Here is a 22667-nt window from a genome sequence, read left to right on the forward strand (position 1 = left end):
TCCACAAAAGTAAGCTGTAGAATATTATTATCAAGTTAATGTTTTTTTTGTTACTGACACCCTGTCACACCAAAATTGCTGAGGGATTTTTGCAATTACTTTGAGGTTAACAGGGCCCCCTAGTGGTCATGAAATATAATCCCACTGATTTAGTTCAATGTGCTCAAAACTGACCTGCTTGAAGTTCTAAGGAGCCATTGGACATTTTAAGCAAATGCTCATTAATAGATAGATATGTTACAAAAAAAAAGTTAGTTGATGTATTTTTATCTTGTTTTTTGCATATTGATCTAGAACAGAATAAGATCACGCTACTATCAGAGATTTATTTTAAAACAGGCACCCATGTGACCCATTTTTGGAAATTAGTTTCCCCATATAGCAAATGTATTTGTCCATTCACTTTAGAGGCATGCGTACCAGTAGGAGAAAAAGCAGTTCTTTATTTAACATGTCAGTGCTAAAGTCAGACATCTGTGTGGACATTAATACATCATGCTGAATTAGCCATACAAAAGCAGGAATGGACACAGTGAACTGAGGGATTCTGGGAACACAAGGACTAAATACTGAGAGATTACATTGGTAGAATGCCTGCCCCTGTACACCATTGTTTGTGTATTCAGAAATGCCTGGCTCATTTGAAGATGGACATCAATCTTATGTTTGGTTTTAGTTACCTCTCTCACATTGCCCCACATAGTCAACATAAAATATTTTCCTTGTTCAGGGCAATCAGTCTTGGTTAAAATGCCTGAGGAAATTTATAGACAGCATATAATTCTACAAACACATCAGTGACATTTCAGTTTCAACCCAGGTAATGATATCAGATCAGTTATTCAGAGATATGGTGATTGTTTCAGTTCTGAGTGAAAGCAAGGATGCTTATAAAGGTAAATGGTGAAGTCCAAAACTGCAATAACATGGGGTTTATGTGGAAGAGCTGATGTTTTCCATACATACAGGTCATTAAATATCAATTGTGAGCCAGCTCTGAACAGAACCACTGATGTAACATGCAGGTTTAGTATGAGAAATAATAGTTCATATTCAACTCAAAGTGAGGATAACATATGCTCTCAAAGACCACTTGAGATTGATAATATGCATCTGAACACTCAAAACAATCCACATCTTCTCTCACTGCTCACAAAAAATATTTTTAACAATACTGATGGAATTGCAACTTAATTTATATTTTACTCACCCTTTGAGTGACTATGACAGACAAGCAACATAAATATGGCAAACTACTATTCTTACATGATGTGAAACCCGCAATAATTTATATGTAGATTTACAGTACATTTTACAATAAGCCTTTATTGCAAAGTGACTAACAGAATACATTTTTAATAAAGCATCAACAAAGATTATTAGCAAACATACAATTGATGAACAAGAAAACCCATTTTTATTAAATATATAAAACTGTGTAACAGAATCATATTAAGAACTGTAAACTTTCCCCACCTTTACCAATTGATGCACATTCCTTGGGCCACATAGGCAAAATATATACAATAATAATAAAGAAGAAGAATTAAAGATATAGTTTGTCAAAGAGGTTCAGATCAGTTGTGGAAGAAAATGATGGTGCAATCTCCTGTTCCTAAGTGCGAAATCACATTCAGTTGAACAGCTGGTCATTGAAGTCACTGAGACACTTATTTGAGTGCTGAAGAGGAACTGCAACAATACGCTATGAGACCTCTTGCTGTTCGTTTGGCCAGTGCCCTGGGTTAAGTCTTTTGCGGAAGTGCAGAGAGTGAAGTAGACCAATACCACAATACTTCTGATAGGGGTTCTGTTAAGTCATACACTGGCACTGCACACAACATCCATGACTATGTACTGCAAGGTTTCACAATGCGCTCAAGACTCTATATGTGATATGTGTTTTTTAGTGGAAGTTTGGAAGGGAGGTAGACGTTCATTTAAAAAAAAAAAAAAAAACACACCAACATAAGAACAGAACTTAAACATCAAATCAGTAAGCATTAAAACAGAATGCATCCCAGAGAGGGAAGGGGCAAAAAAAATCACAAGTGTACAAACCTCTTTTTAAGTTTAATAACACTAAAGTGGATTCATACTCTTGGCCTGTGCCTGCTCTTTTGGCATTCCAAAGTTACCACCCTCTCGTTTTGTGTTCAAGTCACACTTGGCATATTATGTGTATATAACCCATAAAATACTTTACAGCATGGCTTTTGTCATTACTCGGTTTGTATAGAAGTTATGGCTTCATTCCAGCCATAGGTTCTTACAGAGGAAATCAGGTGCTGGGACAAACATGTGATAGGAACAAGTAAGTGAACCACAACCACAACAAAGGGAACACAATAAGGCAGCATTTGGCATTTCTGGCATACGGTATATGGTGTTATTATACATCCCTTCCATTAACACGTACCTGAAAGCACTTGAAGCAATATGTGTGCTTTAGCCGAAGCAAGGGGGCTATGACATGTAAGGTAGAGGAAGACCAGGGAGGTGGAGAATGACATTCCGGTATGCTCCTAGATGCTTTTGCTATAAGCTGTGTCATCAGCGCACAGTAAATACTGCAGGAGGCAAAAGCTTAATAGGATCAGTGGTGGCTGCTGCATCTCTCAGGGCTGATCAGCTACAATGCCTGGGTTAGGTAACGAATGTTTCACTCGGTCATTCGTCAATCGTATAGGATAGGCTGCTGAACTCGAGGTGTTATCAGACATGCTGAAAAAATATGGGGAAAAAGAGAAAATCGAAAAACACAGAAACTGAGACTGAACCATTTGCGAGCTCCAGATGGACAAAACCTAAGACTTTCTGAGCTTCTGCATTTAGCCATGGGTCGGTATTATTTTCACTTGTTCATTTGGCTTGTAGCTTGAGAACTGCAGGTGTGCTCAATGCCCAATTGCTAAGAATATCCAGCAATGGCAGCATAGTGATGCCTAATTAAAAAGCTCACTCTGAGAACCCCATCATAAGGGTGGGGTGTTACACTGCCAGGGCCACCTCACCTTGTAATCAACACCAAGCAAGTTTTACCTAAAAACACCTGAAACAGCTCAAACCCTGCCCTCTCACGCCCCCACCCCCACAAAACCCAGACCCTTGACAAACGTGTTTCAAGGCAGTAAGCATGCTAACTCAAAAACACCACCTTGTTGGCTGCTATTTTCCAGTGCTGTAACTACATTGACAGGGCAGTATAGCAGTGAAAGAAACTACGAGGACTTGAGTGTTTGGGCGGAGCTGAGCCGCAGGACCCTGCCCTCATCCCTCCCATCAGCCCATTCACTTGAGCTTGGAGCGCACTTGCAGCAGGGTGGGCGTCTGCTCCATGATTCGCACCAGCAGCCGGTCGATGTAGTCCTCCAGGTCCCGCACCTGCAACTTCAGCTTCTTCAGCTCTGCCTCCCGCTTCTCCAGCAACGCCTCCTGCTTCTCAAACTCCGCCCCCTGTCTTTCCAGCTCCGCCTCCCTCTGCAGCAGCAGAGACACCAGCTCGTTGTGGGTCAGGTGATAGTAAGGTGCGGCACCCTCGGACAAAGACTGCGAAGAAGAGGGAAGGGAAAACAAAGATTGAGGAAACAGTGGTGATGCAGTTAAAGTTAGAAACTGAAAATACTGTAGAAATAGTTACACTTTAAACCTATAAAGCCAGCTCCCTTGCATTTGATTGGCATTCCTCTTGTCAAGGTGTCAGCAGATTCAGTGTGACCAAATACTGCTAAACACACACACACACTTCACAACCTTCAGAGTACAGTATATTGTTTTATCTGTTAGCTAGACTAATAATTAAAAGTATAAACAATTTAAAATTATGATCATGGCCATTGTTTGTATGCACTGCTTGTGCACTGTGGTCAGAAATGGTCATTCTCCAAGGAGATCCTGTTTCTACCTGAAGCTGGGACTTTTCAAGGGAATGCACCTGAAGCACTAGCCAAGGTTTAGACCAGTCTTAAACTGTGACAAGAAAGTTGAGGTTACAAACCATGCTGGGCTACAGACTGCCTGAATGTGACCAGTTACTGCTGAAAATGGCCTGTCCCCTTCCCAGAAGGGGTCTTCTCAAATCACACCTATTAATTTGTCATCAAATGTGGCAGTAATGGCACCAAAACATTACTACTTGTACCTTATGACATAATATCAGAGGGCCATAAAATGCTAGGGCACAAGTGCCGCACTACTACACACATACACTTTCACAACCACTTCATCCTCATGGGTACGCAACAGCTCCATGTAAGTGGATCACTACCTTTTAATCAACGAGCTAGGGAGTGAACAGCCTGAGGTTGCTATACTGGACCCGCTCACTTACCTTAATGAGCTTTTAGCACCACAGTCCAGCTACTATGCTGTAATCAAATAATGCAACTGAATTTCCATACTGAGGTCTTCTATATACTCAGAAATTAAGCTGAAACCAGGAGGAATTTGATGGACTGCAGTCTACCCTGGATAATCAATTATTACCATCAATCACATTTCTAGATGATTTCAACCATCATTTTTGTATACAAAATATCACTGCTCTCATAAGAAAGTGTTAAATTTTTTTCAAGCTGACTATAAATGTATTCCCCAATAGGGAATCCTTCCTTTCTGTGCAGGGATCAAATTTCATCCTCAGATAGCTCACCTTTTATGCTATGTAAAAACTAATTTTGGCAGCAAGACAGGGCAGGTGTTCATTCCCCACCAAGGACCTGAAGGCAAGTCATTGCCTGACCAGTTAACCCAACAATTCAGAAGTCAGAGAACCACCTCATAAACCACTCACTAATGAGAGCCTCCGGACCTACCTTGTTTTTCTCAGCCTCAGGCTCGCCTTGCTGAGCTGCCCGCCCTGGGTGGATGGTCGACTTGAGCTTCTCTAACCCGCTCACCAGGACTGAGCGGCCCTCTGGCTTTTTCTCCTCCTGGGGGGCTGCAGTGGTCAGTGGCTTGACTGGATGGGGACTGCGGAAGGGGGAATAAATAGGGGGTGTGATTATATATATAGTTCCGAATAGTGGTTACCATGGAAACAGGCTTCACCTGATCTTTGAGATGTCCAAGAAGCTAAATCTGGTCAGCACACCTCATTTCCCTTTTGGCAAATGCTGCTCCATCAGAGTCCATATTGCCTGTTTGAAAATTGGCGAGACCAAAAGTGGCAGGCCAGACTGTTCCAGTCCTGTGGGCCAAGGTTTCATTTCAATTAGACACTGTTGGAGACGGGGGATATCGTGTGACACGTCTTCTCGTCCAAATACTGACACAATTAGATCCAGCGAGAAATGAAAACATAAATTCTCCCACCCCTGGGGATTAAAACCGATGTGTTAATATTTGGGGGCCCCCAAAGGAGAAAGTACAAAGCCATGCGTCTGTGAGAAACAGCTTGCAGAGAAAATTAACCTCTTCCTGCTGAAATGAAATGGTTCTGAACCTGATGAAATGTCCTCTACAAAGTGGCCTTGAAGATCAGAAATTGGACTGTGTGATGCCCGTTTCCTGATAGTAGAGGGGAAAAAACACAAAAGGTTCAGTGAAGAACTGGAAACAAGTATATTGAGTAGGTAGAGAACCTGGCGCTGCCTTAACATTTGGTGTGCCCAACGCACACCAAACCCACCTGCTTTATGCCTTACCAGCTGTAGACCAATGCATCCCAAATCCTACTCCTCCACACCTTACCAGCTGTACTGTAGATGAATTCATCCAAAACCCTACTAAATGGTATTATGTTCTGTCACACTTACATCAATATTTCCAAGCATGAAGTTACTCCAATGTAATGTAAATATTTCAGATCTCAGTAGCTGAGAACAATTAATAATTCCTTTTGACCATGCTTCCAACAACTGGGAGGACCCCCAATGCTCTCTGCTTGGTGTGTAGCATTTCGGGCAGGGTGGGGGCTTGGTGGGCGAGGCTACACATCCCCACCCCCGGCTCCCTGCGGCTGTTTTTCAGCAGTGCTGACAGGCCCACCCCGGAGCGCAGGTCCTGCTGGCACCTCACCCATCCTCAGGAGGTGGTGAGGGGAGAGAGAAAATAACCAGCCCATCAGCACAGATCCCACCTGCTAATTGGGCTGGGGCGGCCCGCCCGCCTTCCGGACCAAACGAGCACAGCGGGATGGCCATCGGGGAACGGCGGGCTTGCTCAAGCCCTCGAATGCTGCTGTCTCCGTGGAGAAATCAAGATGGAAACCCGACACCAAATGGAAGAAATTGCCTGAGAAGATGGGGGATGGACAGAGGATGTCCTTCCCGTCTCTGCAACAAGATGGTGGAGGGTGCTAACAAGTTTCCGAACATGGCTACATCTAATGGGAATGGCATGGTCCTTTCCCAGTTTCATTACCTGCATAACAAGGATTTTTTTAGTTGCTTTTACATACTCTGATACAAAAATCAGAGACATGCTTACTGCTTCTAAAAGCAGATAAGCACTGCTATACACTGCAGGAGACCAGCCTTTTTACCAAAAGCCACTTTTACCATCAATGAGAGAAAACAGGTAGGCAAGTAAGTGACAAAACATTGTGTGAAAAATCAGTCTGCTCCATTCAGTTACCTGTAGTTCATTGAATACACTAACAATATGGAAAAAAGGTTTGAACATATATTTTCTTTAATTCATTAGCTCTCCCTAAAATTATACTGTTCAAACTCAAAGGAGATGCAGTCTTTATTCTGCCAGAAAATGATGATTCTGTTTTCAGGCACATAAACTTTGGAGGTGTCAGGGATTCTGTTAATTTCATTAGCAGCCCACACTGGATTCACTGATCACCGGTACTTCAAATTGTGCCTCTATCCCACTTCATAATAAGATTCTTTAGTAAAATATCATAACAGCTTCATCAGACAATTAGGACCAAACCTTCCTTTCAATGCTATTCAAAGGGCTTCACAATACTTACCATTTCAGTATGGGAACAGACCAATCACATTCCAGTAACACTTTCCATTATCTATCATTCCTTGTATATTATTCATAGTGTAGGCAGGCAAGGAGAGAAAAATTGTACAATGATTCAACAGAGTACCTGCTTACATGCCTGCTTTTCATGACTTCATTTTGTTTTAATACTGGATCAGGAGTGGACACTGCCAAGTCTGAGTACTTGATCCCACCAGAGTTTTCATTAATAACCACCACAGAGCACAGTTTGTGAGGATGATGTTTTGATTGGTTAAAATAATACCCAAAGTATCCACCTTAAAAATATAAAATGAGTAAGTATGAGGCAAGAAGGCTTAACAGCTGCTACTCTGAATCACCCCATTTTGTAAGGAGGACAATATAGCTTTATATTGTTGACAGAGATTCTTTAATGTGTAAAATTACCTTCATATGACCACTACTCACCTGAACTCACTTGTAGTCTCATGAATCCACATCAGCACATTGCACATAAAAAGGGTCTGGTCAGGATTTGATGAATGTACTTACATGACAAGAGGGATGACAGTATATAATATGAATAGGCTTGGTAGAATTAGATTTCATCTTTTCATTAATTGCAACAGAAAAGACCATCCATGTATGAATGTATTTTAACGGTGCTACTATTGAAGATGAACATATCCCCAAATCACGTATATCAGGCTCTTAAATTATCGTTTTGAAAGTCAAACGAAAGGTACGCTTACAGTGAGCGATTTTTAATCATTTTCATGAAGACAGTGATGCTGACTGAAAAACAATTCTGGTCAAATATTGTACTTAAATGCACACTTTAGGATTCCAAACCCTGTTCTGTAAACCTAGATCCAGATAATGAAGAAAAGCAACCTTGCTGAAGCAGTCTATGTGAAAAAAAAACACTATAGAAGAACACTGTAAACTGTACTTCTCACTAATCACTTAAAGGCAAGGAAGTAGAGGAAAAACTTCAAGAAGTTAGTGTTAAAATATATAAAACATGGAAGATTAAACCAAATCTAAACACAAGCTGTCAAATTTATTTTCCTTGGAGAATGACTCGCTGAAAAAGCAAGGTCCTGCTTTCCCTGAACTTCTACAAAGAGAAACCATAACCTCACACCAACTGCACACCGTGATCCTTGCTGGCTTCACAGGAAGTGTTTTCTTAATGATTCATGGTGCCTTCTGTGGAGAGCTCTCCAGAGAAAGAAGAACTCTGAAAAACACAGGGCCTTTTCCAGTGCTGTACACATCCTACTACAGGCCCTTCAAATTGCCAAAACAGAGGAAAATACATTAATTTGAGATATCTGCTGTTCCGCTCATGTGCTGTGTTGGTGCCTGATTGCCTGCCTCTTGGGGAAGCAACTTTTCTCCCCTTCATCAGGTGCTGAGCAGATACAGGTGTAAACCTGAGTGTTTCACAAAGTGAAAGCAAGCAAGAAAGATGGCTCATAGGTTCTCCCCATCAACAGCTCCTACAATTCACATGCTTGATTTATTTTCTGTTAGGTTATCAGGTGTTACTTAATTCCTTGTGTTTTCACTTTGGATATTGTTGGAACTCTGGGTATGTTTTATCACCACATGGAGGCCTGGGTCCCCCCTCTTTTGCCTTGCATGCCTGCACCGTATGTGAATATAATATATGATCTTTGGCAGTTAAAACCTTGTTCTGGGCACATTTACACTATTTTCCTGGTGTTGTTACTTTATTTTGTTATACTATTTACAGTATTGCTGATAATTCCTCTCTTTGGAATTGCAGAAGACTAATGAAATGAAAGAATATATAAAATGCAGAAAACATCAGGCAATAAGGGAGTGCCCATGTGCACTACATTTCATTTTTAGAAATTTAAAATCAGCACTGGAGACTTTGCTTTCTTTGAACAGGATGTGCTATTTTGTGTCCATCTCCTTACTATGCATTCTGCTGTTTAAACAAGTAGCAAACAACAACCCAGTGTTTCAGAAGATACTCTGTCATTAACATATCAATGCACTAGTATTAGAGGTGATGTGGTTGCTTTAAATACAGTAAAAGCTAAAACTACTACTGTCATTACAGCCACCACTTCAGCAAAAGTTGGATGGACTAACCCCTAAAAGGGAGTGCGCTAACCCTTGGCCAGGCTACACGATCCTGTATGGTCTCACCTGCTCTGGTGACTGGACAGGAGACTGGCAGCCTGCTGTGTCTCCTCGGACAAAACCGTGTACGTTGAATCAATCTTTGGTTGAGCATTGGAGGAAGGGGTGGCGGCCTGGGTGGTCACTGTGGCTGGCCTCACAGGAGGGTGGGGCAGGACGGGACAGGGGAAAAGGGCAAACTGGGCGTTAGTTTCAGCCAACAGGGAGGGTGTAGAGGAAGCCCGAGGGACACAGTCATGCAGAAAAAGATCAGATGAGGTGTGGATGCCAGGGCCAATTCGTGTGGAAGTGGCCTCTTTTGCAAGGAGGTCCTCAGAGATGTTCGCTGCCATGCCGTCTGGGAGAGAGCGCTCTGCTGGGCAGGACTCATGCAGATCAGACTCCAGGAATGGATTGCCTGACTGAGGCACTGCCAGTGGTGCCAGATCCTGACTTTTTGGAGGTTCTGGCTGTTCCTGCTGGTTTTCTGGCCTCCGAAGGTCATCTGGATTTAGATCCATGACTAGATCCTGGGATACTGTTGAAGACAGACTGCTTTCAGAGCACAGATGTAATGACAGAGGCTCAGCCCATGGCCACATCTGTTGTTGGGTACTTAGCAGCTGAGGAGAACAATTCCCAATCCCTTCAATTATGTTCCAGTCAGCATCTGTGTGGAAAGAGGTCTGAGAGGACAAAATCGAGCCTTTTGAAGCAGAAGCACTGGGGTGAGTTTGCCCGGCCTGTCTTGCAAAAGAACAGCTCATCAGGACGGTTTTGTCCAGGTGAGCAGACTCAGAACGTATGGCATGCTCTTCATCAGCAGACCACACTGCTAGATGCGACGTGTCAAGCTCTTTGAATTTGAAACGGCTCTGATCAGGGAACCAGCTTCCATCAAAATTCTCCTCAGTCACGTCAAAAGTAAAGTTATTTGCTGCAGCAGGGCCACTTTGCAGCACCTCTTTCCCAGGGGATGGCTCACTATTGATGATTGTGAAAGTTGTGGCTAAGGACCTGACACCCACCCTCTCCCCCTCAATAAAAACGTCTGAGAAGTCATCAGATGATTCTAAGGAAATGTTGGGCTGGTGGGTTTGTTGCTGCTTTATCTCTGCACCCACATTTGGGGTTTGACTGGCACCACAAGGGGACATTGCCTCTTCAGATGGGTTAGTCTCCTGGGTTTGAACTGCATTTTCTAAACCAAGGGGACAGCTTTCCTTCTCCCCCTGGACATTAGGGAAAGCCTCGCAGAGAAGCCGTGGAGGTTTAGGTGGTGGCTGGCTGGCTTCCTGACTATTGCAAGCACCCTCCTCCAAAGGCACTTGTGAAATATCAGGAGGTGAAGCCAAAACATGAAGTGAAGATTCTACACTGTCTTCCTCTGATGCAGCCTTTATGTCATGGCCATTGTTTTTTAATGCAATCCACTCATGTCCCATCTCTGAGAATTCAGAACATGAAACAAACGTTTGGCCTGGGGCTGAATCTTCAGTTGCAGTTTTGAAGTCAATTGTGCCAGGAATACTATATTTTAGACAAACTGGCTCATTTGCCTCTAGACCACCCAACATTAAACTGCTTTTATTATTGAAGTCTTCAGTGGAACCTCTGCTTGACTCTTCCACATTCAAATGAATGGGTTCCTCTTCTTTACAGTTTTCTTGGCACATGTTATCAGGATTCTGCCTTGGCTTGACCACACCATTAATCTTTGAATCACTGAAAGTGTCTTCTGAGCTTATTTTGGTGAGGGCAGATGTGATAGGCCTCTTGAGAATCGCTTCTTGCTCTTCAAGTGTTGGTATGTGTGACTGCAGCTCCAAAGCCTTCCCTGTGCAAGTGCTCTGTCCTTCCAGTCCATCTTCATCAGCTAAGACAAAGACACCCTGATTACCCTGTGTTGTGATACCAGGTGCAGTAGAAACTACTTTGACTAAGGAACCAGCAGTGAGCTTTAATGGTGCTGTGGAAGTGAACAAACTTCCAGACTGCTGAGCTGGAATGTCAGCAGCTGTCATGGAAACTTTGGGTGAAGATTCAAAAGGTGCTCCTTCCGGAGGAAAAGTCAGAGGACTGCCAACTTTGTTTGACAGATCAATTGGGTCTGCTGACGACAGCTCTCCCAATACCGCAGATGAGCTGAAGGGTGCGCTGGAGTGCATTTCATTCATTATTATTTCAGAAAGAGACTGAACTGTGCTGGAAGCAAATTCATTAGTGTTATTATGGTTAATGTCAGTGTTATTGGCAATCATGCCTGAAAGCGAACTAGCTGAGTCAGTAATGGTGAGCTTTGTGTTGGAAAGGTCAGTTAAGTGATTACCTGAATCATGAAAGGTGTTATGTGGAACTTGACAGGCAATTTCAAGTGCATCAGCAATGTTTGTGTTCATGCTCGTTTGCTCCAAGAGGTATGGCTGTGTTTGTGTGGTTGCAATAAATGGTAGTGTTTCTGTGAGGGAAGAGTCTGCTTCATTAGTGGGAATTTTAGATGCTGCTGAAATGCCTTCAGGAAGAAGGGAAGTCTTCTCTCCCACTTCTTTTCTGAAAAAAGTGGGATTGTTCCCAGTGGAGTCATTTATTTTACTAGCCCCTTCAGTAGTACAGAAAGCTAAAGCCACTGCATGAGAACCACGTTCCTGCTCAGACAAGCCACCCCCTGAGCTCTCCAAATCCTCCTTGTAGTGTGAGGTGGCGGGTTGTCCTGTACTTGTGTTCTTGAATGGAGCCAGAACAGGACCTGACTGCACACAGTGTGATTCCAGCATCTGGAGCCTTTCTAGGTCCAGCTCTGAGAAGACATCTGTGCCTGCTGTGGCTTCTTGGAAAAGGTTTGGTGCATTCCAGTTGTGTGGTTCCTCCATGCAGTCCTTCGAGGCCACATCCATCAGACAAGGAGGATTCAACCCTTCCTTCCTGCTGAATTCTTTCATCGAGGCCAGCCAGCTGTTCCGACGTGTCTCTGGGATGGGAATCTTTGAGGACCTTTCTGGGAACATGGCATCATTCACCTTTTCTGTGGCCATTTCCAAAGGAAGGGTGTTCATGCTGTAGGTTGAGGAAGCTTCCAAAAGCCAGTCAGGGACAGGCTCTCTCTGTGATTTCAATCTGCTGGTGGCAAAGGCCTCAAAGGACTCATCCCACTCGGGTGCTTTTTCGGACACAGACTGAGAGACAAAAGGGTTGGGTGACTCTCTCTTCGTTGCTCCCAAAGCCCTTGGAAGAGGCACAGGGAGAGAACTCTGCCTGGACAAACCGAGGGCATGTTCCCTCTTTCGGAAAGCATGTCCCACCCCTGGCCTTTCTTGGGTGGGATTTAGGACACTGGCCCGGGTGGATGAAACCGCTGAGGGCCAGAGAGCCGAACTGGAGAGACAGGGAGTAGGGGGGGCTGATTTCAGGGTCTGGTCGGCCAAGAGCTCTTCAAAGAAGGGGTTACACTGCAGACGCGTGAAAAAGGGGTTGGATGGAGACATGGGTGGGGTGTCCGGTGAGGGGGTGAAAGGATTAGGGTGATGTGCTCTGCCCGGAAAGGCGGGAACGACAGCAGAAGCAGAGGGGGGACAGGAGAGGTGATCAGGGGAACAAGGTGATGGGTGGGAGCTGGTTTCTAACTTAGGAGACACTTCTGGGCTGTGGAGGGAAGGCACAAATAGTCCTCTCGGTTAGTGGTATGCCAAAAGAGGCCTACCACATTAGAAAAGAAGGGCACTTTTTCAGCAGCAAAAAAAGGGGTACAGCCAAGATTACACCAAAGTGTTAATTGTGTACCCCAAAATAGACATATGGGCAAATGATAATCACACGGAATTCATTAAGGGTATCTTTACAGTGTTTATAATTGTAAAGCAGGAATTTGATGACTTCAGCATAACAAGGCCTTAAAGAAAATGCCACACTGACAGCTGCTGAAAAACTAAAAATTATCTTGAAGCCTGTTTTTGAAATGGGTCAAAGTTTCTTGTTGCTGATACACAGCAATATTGAATGCTTTCAATTTGCCTCTGAAATGAATTAAATCAAACAAAATTTTCACTGACCAGACTAGGAATGGATAATCAGAAACTACTCAGGCTAAATTAAGGTCAGATTTCTGCTGAAAAAGGGCCCCTTGGGAAAATCCCAGTTTGTTTCCAGGAAACAGGCACTGGTTCCACCACCCTTAAAATCCTACATCAACGATAGAATGTAAGGGCATCTCAGCATCATTCTAAGGAGAAGCTATGTGTTGCATTTTTACCCTTGTTAAGGAAAACAACCCTGCATGTTTATGTAGACCCTAAACTCTTGATGAATACCCTAATCTGCAAGAAAACAAACATTTCACCAATAACCTAATTCAATTCAATGTAGGCAGTGTTTGCCATCTCCCTTGGGGATCAGACTGGCAAAAAACAGAGTTCAACACTATATCATCTCCAGCAAATGGTGTTTCTGATTCTGGCACACTTTAGAATACTAATCCCATGTGGAATATAACATAAGTGACTGCAACATGCTTCCAATCCTGTTTTAGCCTCTGATATAGCTGCCATTAAAAATGACATTTTTATTATCAATATTTAGAATCTGCAATAAAAATCTCTGTTTGTGGATATGGCTTTGGACCTCTTATGGTCAAAACATGCATTAAGCACCATGTTTTGCTTTCACAGGATATTAAGCAAGATAAAGTGAAGCTCTAAATAATAAGGTACTGAGGAACCTCAATGCAAGACGATGGATGGTGAAAAACTATTGATTACTATGTATGTAGTGTGTAGAGCATTTCTGTAATATGACTCTTGCATTAATATAGTTTATGTTTTACCTTTGTGCATAAAATCATTTAAAATGCTACTGACCATGGGGTGAAAGGCAATGTAGAATGATGCAAGGTAATACTGAATGCAACACAGAGGGGGAAGATGACTTGATAAAAGGACGTGATGACACAGGAATTACTACCAGTCAGAGAAGTACCAGGTATCTACAGTGAGGATGCAGTAAGGGCTACAGAGGCAGGTTGTGGGGAAACAAATGCTGCTACTCAGAAGCACCTCAGGACCTGGCTCGAAATCAAAGGAAATGGCACACCGAAAAATGCATTCATATTTGATTTGGTAAGTACATCTTCTGTGATTGGGACACCATTAACATTTAACTCCCTGACACCACAACAAAATCCCCCACCCTGTAGTTATCTTTCTCAGGCAGTGCACTGAAGGTCGAAGTCTCGCTATGACCACCAGTCTCCTGTTCAGCTCCTTATTTAAAGCTGGAAGCATCGGGCTCATAACAGATGAAGGCTCTCGTCAGAGCCTCCCTCACTCAAGATAAGGCAGCAAGTAAAATGGCAAGCATTGTGATTACGCAAAATCTGTGAGATCAACTCCAATCTGAGATATGCTTCACTAGAACACAGAAATGTATAAACTTCTACAGATTTCCCTGACTGCACCAAAACAAATCCTAACCACAATAATGCTTGACCCATCAGAGCAGGAAGATAAAACAAACAGCACTCATAGTATTACAGAGGTAAAGACATTTGCTTTTGAGAGACCATAACACTGCCTGAGAAAGAAGAGCTGTGCTAACACCCCAGATAATCAGTCAGTCATTGGTGTGTGTTCAGAGGGAATGGGCGCATTCTTTATTTTAGCTTGCGACTGGTTTCATTTCCTTTTTTAAAGCTGTATCACCCCTGAACACACCCAAACTGAGTTTCCCTTGTGCACTCAGAGTAGAAATGCATAGAATGGGTATACCACATGGTCGATGGTGTACTTAACATACCTAGAACAGGAAACATACAAAGACAGGAGGCATTTAGTTGACACTGCAAAGCAGTCGTCTTTGAGACAGAGTAAGATACTGCCTGTTACCGCTAAATTATCACAGTTACTGACCGCTCAAAGTTCTCACCAAACAATCCTCTAAACCAGTGATGACAGAAAAACATTTCCAATGTACTGTCATAAAATGCAGATGTATCCATCTTATTTGCTGAATCAGATCCAAAACTGGAGCTAGTAATATTAACTAATAAAATGGGTAGCTCAATCAGTTTAACCTTCGATTAATCTGTGATTAGTTGTTCAAACAAAAATGAATGAATTATATCATGATTTTGTTAACAGAAAATATTTATACAGAATACAAACAATTGATGGAGAATATTTCATAAAATACTGGGAAATGCTTAACTTAAAATTCTTGTAAATCCTTATATGTCCTTATAAATCCAAAGAAACACTTGAATACTGTCATTACAGAGCCCTCCAAACATGCTTAGATTTGTTATAAATCTTATATCATAATCATAATAACATAATAATAACCCTTGGTACCTTCAAAAATCATAACCCAGTATTGCACAACAGGTTTATGCACTTCATAATGTTATTATAGCAAGTGGTCTGTGCAGAAATGTTAGCATCAAAACAGACATTTACTCTCATTAAAAGTGAACCAGATTAACCTGCCGATTAATCAAGCGATGGCAAAAAATTCATCAACTAAAATCTGACCAGCCTAAATGAAGATTGAGATCACAATGCATGTAGAAAATAAAGGGAAGTAGTTCTAGCTCTGAAGTTAATCTCACAAGGGCAAGGCCCTATCTGCAATGCAGATGCTAAATGTAACAGGACCCAGGTCAGTAAGTGAGCCAGGCAACCATCCAGACTTCCCTCTAATGAAATATCGTATGTACTCACTGATTGCATGCAGGATTATATTTCCCTTTTCAGACCGGACCAGTTTGCTGCAATCATTTCTCTCGACTAAAAATACAGAATTCATTTTCGTAGCAAAAAGACTACTGTTCAATTAACTTTGGGCTTCAATTAAACCATTTGAGCTGATTAAAAGTGAAATTGTTGTCCCAATACACTGTACATTCAATGGTGAAACTCAATGCAGATTAAAATGTTCTTTTTAACAATTCCAATCTAATTTTGACCAGTCCTGTAAATTCATCTGCTTACATCAAGTCACGTGTAAGATGTCCAAACACTAATGTTCCACATCACAGTATGGTCGGGCTGTTTCATAAAAAAGGTGCTTTGAAAAGACTTTTACATGTTTCTGTGTCATGACTGTCATTATGGTTTCCCTTGATCTCTCTCTTGATCACACACTGGCAAGGCACTCTGCTCCTCCCAGTACACAGAGGCGAGGTTCACCCATGGAGGCGACATCCACTCCCAGAGCCATCTGCTGACCACTCCTCTGTGCCACCTTTCAGAAGGGGAGTCTGGTCCCAATTGCCAGTGTGGCTATTGCATCGACAACACCCAAATTATGCATATCAGCATGTCCTCTGGTACAGGGCTCTACAGAAAGCCTGCTGGAGTTTTTCCCTTCCTGCCCAAACTTACCTTCTCAATTAAGTATATGATTGTGTTCTTAATTGCTTAATTGATTGGTAACACATTAGACGTTATAATTCTGTAATGTTCCCCAGAATAGAATCTAGCACTGGGGATTGGGCGCCTCTATTGGGGGGCTCTTTCATGCACTGCAATACTGTTTGGGTTCACCTTCTCCTTGTAAAAGGCCAGGAATGCTAAGTATTACCTGTGGCAGATAATTGAAGGAATCCACCTCTCTAAGGTTACTCTTATATCACAGCCACTGGTGGTCTGACTATAATTTCATTAACCAATGGCAAACATTGATAGCCCTCACCACCTATCGGTTTGGCCTGGAAAAGGCATGTGAGCTGGACCTTCCCACTTCTGTACATCCTTACCGTAGCAACCGTTTCCATAGAGACATACTGACCTATGCCCACATGCTGAATTAGGGTCTAATGAGTTACCACTGAATGAAAACTGAAATAAGATAAATCAAACAAAATGTGGACTTGCTACCTTGTTCACCCCCAGAAGGGAGAGTGTGAATATCTAGGCCCAAAAGCTCCCATTCAGGATCAATAAGGCTCACACTCACCTTGGCTTGTTCTGGGAGTCCTTGGAGGTGAACCATCCCTTGTGCTTCTCCTCAGTGGCTGGTGGGGCCTGCACTTGCTCTGCCTTGGCCTGTTCCAAGTTCTTCCCCGCCGAGTCGCTCCTCCCATGCGAGAACAGGTTCTTCTTTGGCTTCTTCCCCTCTCCACCCAATTCGGCCGCGGTCACCATGGGCGCGGTCGGTTGCACAGGACGGCTCTCGGCAGGGGCCTTCCCAACCTGCTCCAGGACAGCGGAGATGGCTGCCTTCTCCTCCTTGCCGGCCTTGTCGAAGGACCAGCGGCGGCCCTCGGTGGCCCCACCCTTGTGGCCATCCTCGGTGCGGCGGGTGAGGTTCTGCAGGGAGCGGGAGAGCGGGGAGCACTTCTGCAGAAGCCCCAGCGTGGCCGGCGCAGTGCTGGAGCTGCCGGGGGCCAGCGGCTCAGCCGCGTACACGTGGCTGCCATTGATGCACAGCGAGGACTGGGACAGCGCCCCACTCTGGGCCTTCAGGCTCGCCACGGCACGTGGCTGTGGCGGTGCCACCGTCACCTGGCTGGCCTCGTCGCTGAACGCACGCTTGTGGGTCAGGAGCTTGGGCGAAGGGGCGGTAGTGTGCTCTGCAGCAGGGACAGAGAGAGAGGGAGAGGGAAAGGGAGAGAGAAGGAGGGGGGGGAGAGGGAGAGAGAGAGAGGGAGAGTGTGTAAACAAGTGATGTGTGTGTGCATGAGTGAGAGAGAGAGAAGAAAAGTGTGAGTGTGTGTGAGAAAGTGACAAAGTGTGTGTGTGTGTGTGAGACAGAGAAAGAGAGAGAGAGAGAGAGAGAGACAGAGAGAGAGAGAGACAGAGAGAGAGAAAGGAGGGAAGAAAGACATGACACAAATATAATTCTCATGGGTGGGGGGAACCTTGCACTGCTGTTGACAGCCAGAGCACATCAAACAGAATTATGAAAATTTTGAAATATACTTGAAATATGAAATATTATCCCATAATATAAATTTAGCTTCTTTCAGCTCTGTCAGTGGTAATGGCTTCAAAAGGAAATCTCAAAGCTCTAACTTCAAACCACTATAATTTAGTAACATGGTGTGTAAATCTTGCACGGTGTGTAATGGGCCAGACTCTGGGGATCTGTTATCACAGTGTTACTATGTCATCACCCCCATATCCTCAGCTATGAAGTGCAATCCATATTTCTGAATTTTCCTGGTTTTTCAAGATCTACAAGCCAAAAGTCCTAAGGGCTCATCTCTGTGCTCTGATACACCACTCCCTCTGACCTAGGAATGTGAGCGTTCCAACATTGGGAGCAGACAATGCTCCCAATTGCAGCTGTCATAAGAGGTATGAACAAGTGCATTCTTTCTGCAGCCCAGCCTTCCATTGGCAAGAAGCATACAAAAGTGCCTGACCTTCATTTATGTTCAGTCATAGGCTTATAATACTTAAGATCCCTATAGTAAACACACTGAAAATAAACTCTACAAAAAGACACCGCCTCCCCCAAATGGCATCTGGGAAATGCCGTGTCTGGGGAGAGTCTCACCAGGGCTGTTGTCGGCGGTGAGGTTGCTGCTCTCGCTGGGCGAGTTGGACAGGTCGGAGACAACCACGCTGATGCCTGCAGTCGGGCTAAGGCTGCCGCCGCGCGACGACGACTCGCTGCTCTCCGAGCCCAGCGACGTGCTGGAGCGTGTGTCCGACGACTTGCGCAGCCGGCCTCGGAGGAAAAAGTTGCGCATCTTGCTCCGGCGGCCCTCGCCGCCCTCATCGTCCTCGTAGTCCTCCTCGCCGCCGCCATCACTCGGCAGCCGGCCCCGTCGGCGCGCCAGCGCCCCAAAGCCGCCCGGCACAATAGCTGAGGCCGACTCCGCGTCGTCGCGCTTCTTGCCCTTCATGCGGTCCTTGAGCTTGCCAAAGGTGGAGCGTGGCTTGTCCTTCATGGACAGGTCATACATACTGGCCGTCAGGTTGTTGCGTGTGAACTGGACAGTCACCTGCACCTCCCCCCTCTCCTTCTCCTTCTTCCCTGACTTGGAGTTAAGTTTGTACCACCTGCAGCCACAGAGAGGAGGCAACAGAAAGTTGGTGGTCAGTTTCAGCACTTGGGGCAGGTCACTGCAAGGTCAAACAGATTGCATCATTACATCATTCTGAGCCCAGTTTATTTCTATGTCTAAATAAGGAACAAGGTCACCTAGTAAAATCTGAATGTGTATGGTTTTAACAGGGATTAGCTGACAACACTGTAAATTACTAGCAGGCATTGTGAAGTACAACATACAAGGCTGTCTTAACCAAAGACCACATTTTGGGAGCGGATGTGGGGACCATTACATAATAATTGTCCAGTAGAGAATAACTTTGCCTCTATAGGCCTTTGTAAAAACCTGATAATCTTGTGATTGAATTACAACAAGCTCCTTTCTTTGTTGAGTTACACTTGAGGGCGAATGGATTATGAATCTTAAGCTTTTACGCCATACCCCCCCCCCCCCCCCCCCCCCTTCCTCTTGAGAATCAAGTTCGTGTATGGGCAAGAGGCGGAGAAACACGTATCCCAGTATTCCAAATCCATCTGAAAACACTGCCATGCAGCTGCTTGCGTCAAGTTGGAAATGAAACCACAGCAAATAAAGCTGCCAAGGTATTCCAGGAAAGATCAGGGTGCGAAATGCTAATGTTTGTGCACAAGGACCAAACAGTCCTTCGTTGATAGTTTGTCAAGTTTTTCAGGGCACTGCACCTCAGGCAGACAGTTCAGGAAACAACCAAGACAAGTACAAACAGAAACATTTCTCCTGTCTTTCATCTAGCTGTGGGCTGAATGCTTATGTTGAGATATTGTAAGTGCAAATGTAAAGGACTTTACTAAACATTTATATATATATTTACGCGCACGCACACACTCACATGCACACGCACACACACAAGCCCACTGCTCAGTACATGTTATCAGTCACAGTTCTTCCGTTCCTCTGTCATCTCTGACACTTTCTGATTTCCAGATAGGGTTTTGATCAAGCCCCAGCTTTTAGCCTGCTGTTTGGAGACTTGATCCTAGAAAAAAAATCTGATCAAAGCTGTTACGTCTCTTGCACTGGAGGAACTGTCTAGATAACATCTGCAATTTAAACGGCAAAGCAAAAATGCACCCTGAGGCTACGAATAGCAGGGCATCCTCAAGATACTAACTACCGTAAACAGGAATGGACAAGAAATAAAGCACAAAAACAGCTGCCAGCCATGGGCACTTTTTAAATCTAAAACGTATATATGGGACTTGACAGTCATATAGTGAGACATGAGGTTTAAGAGATTTAAAAAAAAAAAAAAAAAAAAAAAACTATGGATTTATACAACAGGAAGATACTGGCTTTGGCATGCATAATTATGGCTATGCACTTAATTTCAAGGCAACTAATGATTTAAAACATATTTGTTGAGAAAACTGCAGAAGAGACATTTTGAAAAATATAATTCATCTCAAACTGTGGTATATTAATTTGATGGTTCTAAAAACAATCCCCTTTATAGCATTGTGGAGTACGGATATGGCAGAATGAAGATGTGCAAAACAAATCACTGACTACAAAGATGAAAGCAGTTTTTATCATTGTGTGTGACAAGGAACTAAAAACCAGCCCCATGGAGAGAGGCATAAAAAATACAAAAACAAACTCTCCCTTGAGAGAACAGGAGAAATGTGCATTCCCCAGCATCTACACATTTGTGAAATGCCCGTATGTTAATCTCTGGCAGAAATGTTTACAATAAACCAGATATTACATTCCAGCTCCAATCTGGGCTCAGTTTATCAGGGTTGGTGAACTGACATTCGTGGATAACTGTGCACTCTATGTCATTAGTGAGGGGAATGTATAGCTGGATGTGTGGTTGTTGTTTCAGAAACATGACAGTAACCTCTCGGTCACACTAGCTACAAATGAGGACGACAAGCACTTGGCATTTGTCGCTTGATGGGCGTTCCCGGGCCCACTCTGATTGAAAATGAATGGTAGCCGGTCGCTTTGTCTCGGTCTCTTGTAGCTAGTGTGACCAAGGGGTAAGTCTCTCAGCCTGCTCCTAATTTCCCATTTACATTTACTCAATTGGCAGATTGTTATGGCTTACGGGTACTGTATTCAAGACAGTCAGGTAAGTAGGTGCAGAGACACTGATCCATTAGTGCCACCTTGGAAATAAACACTATAGTGGGAAACATGGCTACAAGGGGAGTAAGCACTGTCAAAGGGTACACAGCCTCAAACTACTACCACTAATTCCAGCAATCAGATTTGTACTGCCACAGCTTTGTATTGCCACAACATGATTACCACTGAGCTTTAACTGCTTCAAAAGCTTGAAGTGCCACGAGGTGTTTATCTTCTATGCTTAAATCACCACCCATTTTACTACTACTTTTTACTACTACTAACACTTTCACCACAGGGCTGGGAGGGGGAGGGATCAGAGCGAGCATAGGAGGCCAGATGGCTTGAATTCTGTTGTACTGTCTATGAAGAGCTGACCTTTAGATGTTTAATGACCATCTGATTAGATACATCATCAAGGCACACCTGGATACATAAGGGAATAACCTTGTTGTTGAGTAAAAGTAAGAGAAAAAGTTCTGAATCATCAGCATAGTAATATTAGGAGAAGCAGTGGCAGTAAAAGACCAAACCCAGAGATTTTGTGTGTAGGGAAAAGGGGGGGATCAAGGACAGATCCCTGAGGGGCTCCTGTAGTGGTCATGTTACTTGTAGGAGTGGTTATAGCGTTATAGGATGAAACCCACTTGTGAACAGTGTCCAAATTTCTCAGTTCAGCTAAGGTTGCTAGGAAGACTTGACCGTTATCTGCATCATTTACATCAGATACATAAAGGAGGAACTGGACAAAAGATATGGAGGGAGCTCTGGGAGAATTCAGAGCCTCAGCTGCAGAAAGCAGAGCAGTTTCTGCTGAATGAACTGCTTTCAATTCAGACTGGTTAGGAGCAAGAAGATCACACTGAGCCCAGAAATGAGATAGCCTGTTGGACACAACCCTTTCCACAGTTTGCCAGAGAAAACAGGAAAAAGGGAGACAGATTTGTTTTGTTTTTTTTTTTTTGTTTTTTTTTTGATCAGCAGAGGCTCTAAAACTGGTTTCTTTAACTAGTGCCTATTTAAATGTTGTGGGAACCCAAGGTCAAGGAGGAATTCCTCAAAGTCACCAGAATGAGGCCCATATTGGATCCAAGCATTTGATATGTTTTTGGGTGTTCATTTGGTGAAGCACATGATCAATCTTCCAGATCCATCATGTGTTCACATATCTCACTGCTTCACAAAGTTTGTTTGAAGTGATCATTTTTCCATTTGATATTTTTTGCCATACTCTGAGTCCCACTTACAGCACTGGGATTTTTACAGCCAATACTGCCAGATACAGAAGAGTTACTTTGTGCAGTATTTTTCTGACCCTTCTTAAAATCCTTGTTAACTTCCTTAAATTATCAACTTAAGTAAAACTAAAAAAAAAAAAAAAACACAAAAGTGTAAAAGTTTTCAGGCAAAATGTGACATTGTTCAAGCCTGCCCCCACACCCTGAAATAACTCAACTAAACGGTTAACAATATGTTGTTTGTGGTATATGAGACCTGTGGTGCA

At 43.5% G+C, this 22667-nt stretch overlaps 1 protein-coding gene across 2 annotated transcripts in view; it reads right to left on the reverse strand.

Annotated features, from left to right (window-relative positions):
- Nucleotides 1-1476: 1476 nt before the first annotated feature.
- LOC118769581 (rab11 family-interacting protein 5-like) overlaps nt 1477-22667 on the reverse strand; it is a 53487-nt gene continuing 32296 nt past the window's right edge. Inside the window, exons 2-6 of one of the 2 annotated variants that reach the window (XM_036516737.1) lie at nt 18556-19064; nt 17011-17626; nt 9094-12705; nt 4815-4971; nt 1477-3549 (exon numbers count right to left, since the gene is read on the reverse strand). In XM_036516737.1, the coding sequence (XP_036372630.1) occupies nt 3292-3549; nt 4815-4971; nt 9094-12705; nt 17011-17626; nt 18556-19064 (5152 nt within the window). In that variant the 3' untranslated portion in view covers nt 1477-3291. The remainder of the gene's footprint in view (nt 3550-4814; nt 4972-9093; nt 12706-17010; nt 17627-18555; nt 19065-22667) is intronic. The other variant, XM_036516738.1, reaches the window with a different exon arrangement.

Source organism: Megalops cyprinoides, chromosome 22 (assembly GCF_013368585.1).
Source record: "Megalops cyprinoides isolate fMegCyp1 chromosome 22, fMegCyp1.pri, whole genome shotgun sequence".
Lineage (NCBI taxonomy): Eukaryota > Metazoa > Chordata > Actinopteri > Elopiformes > Megalopidae > Megalops > Megalops cyprinoides.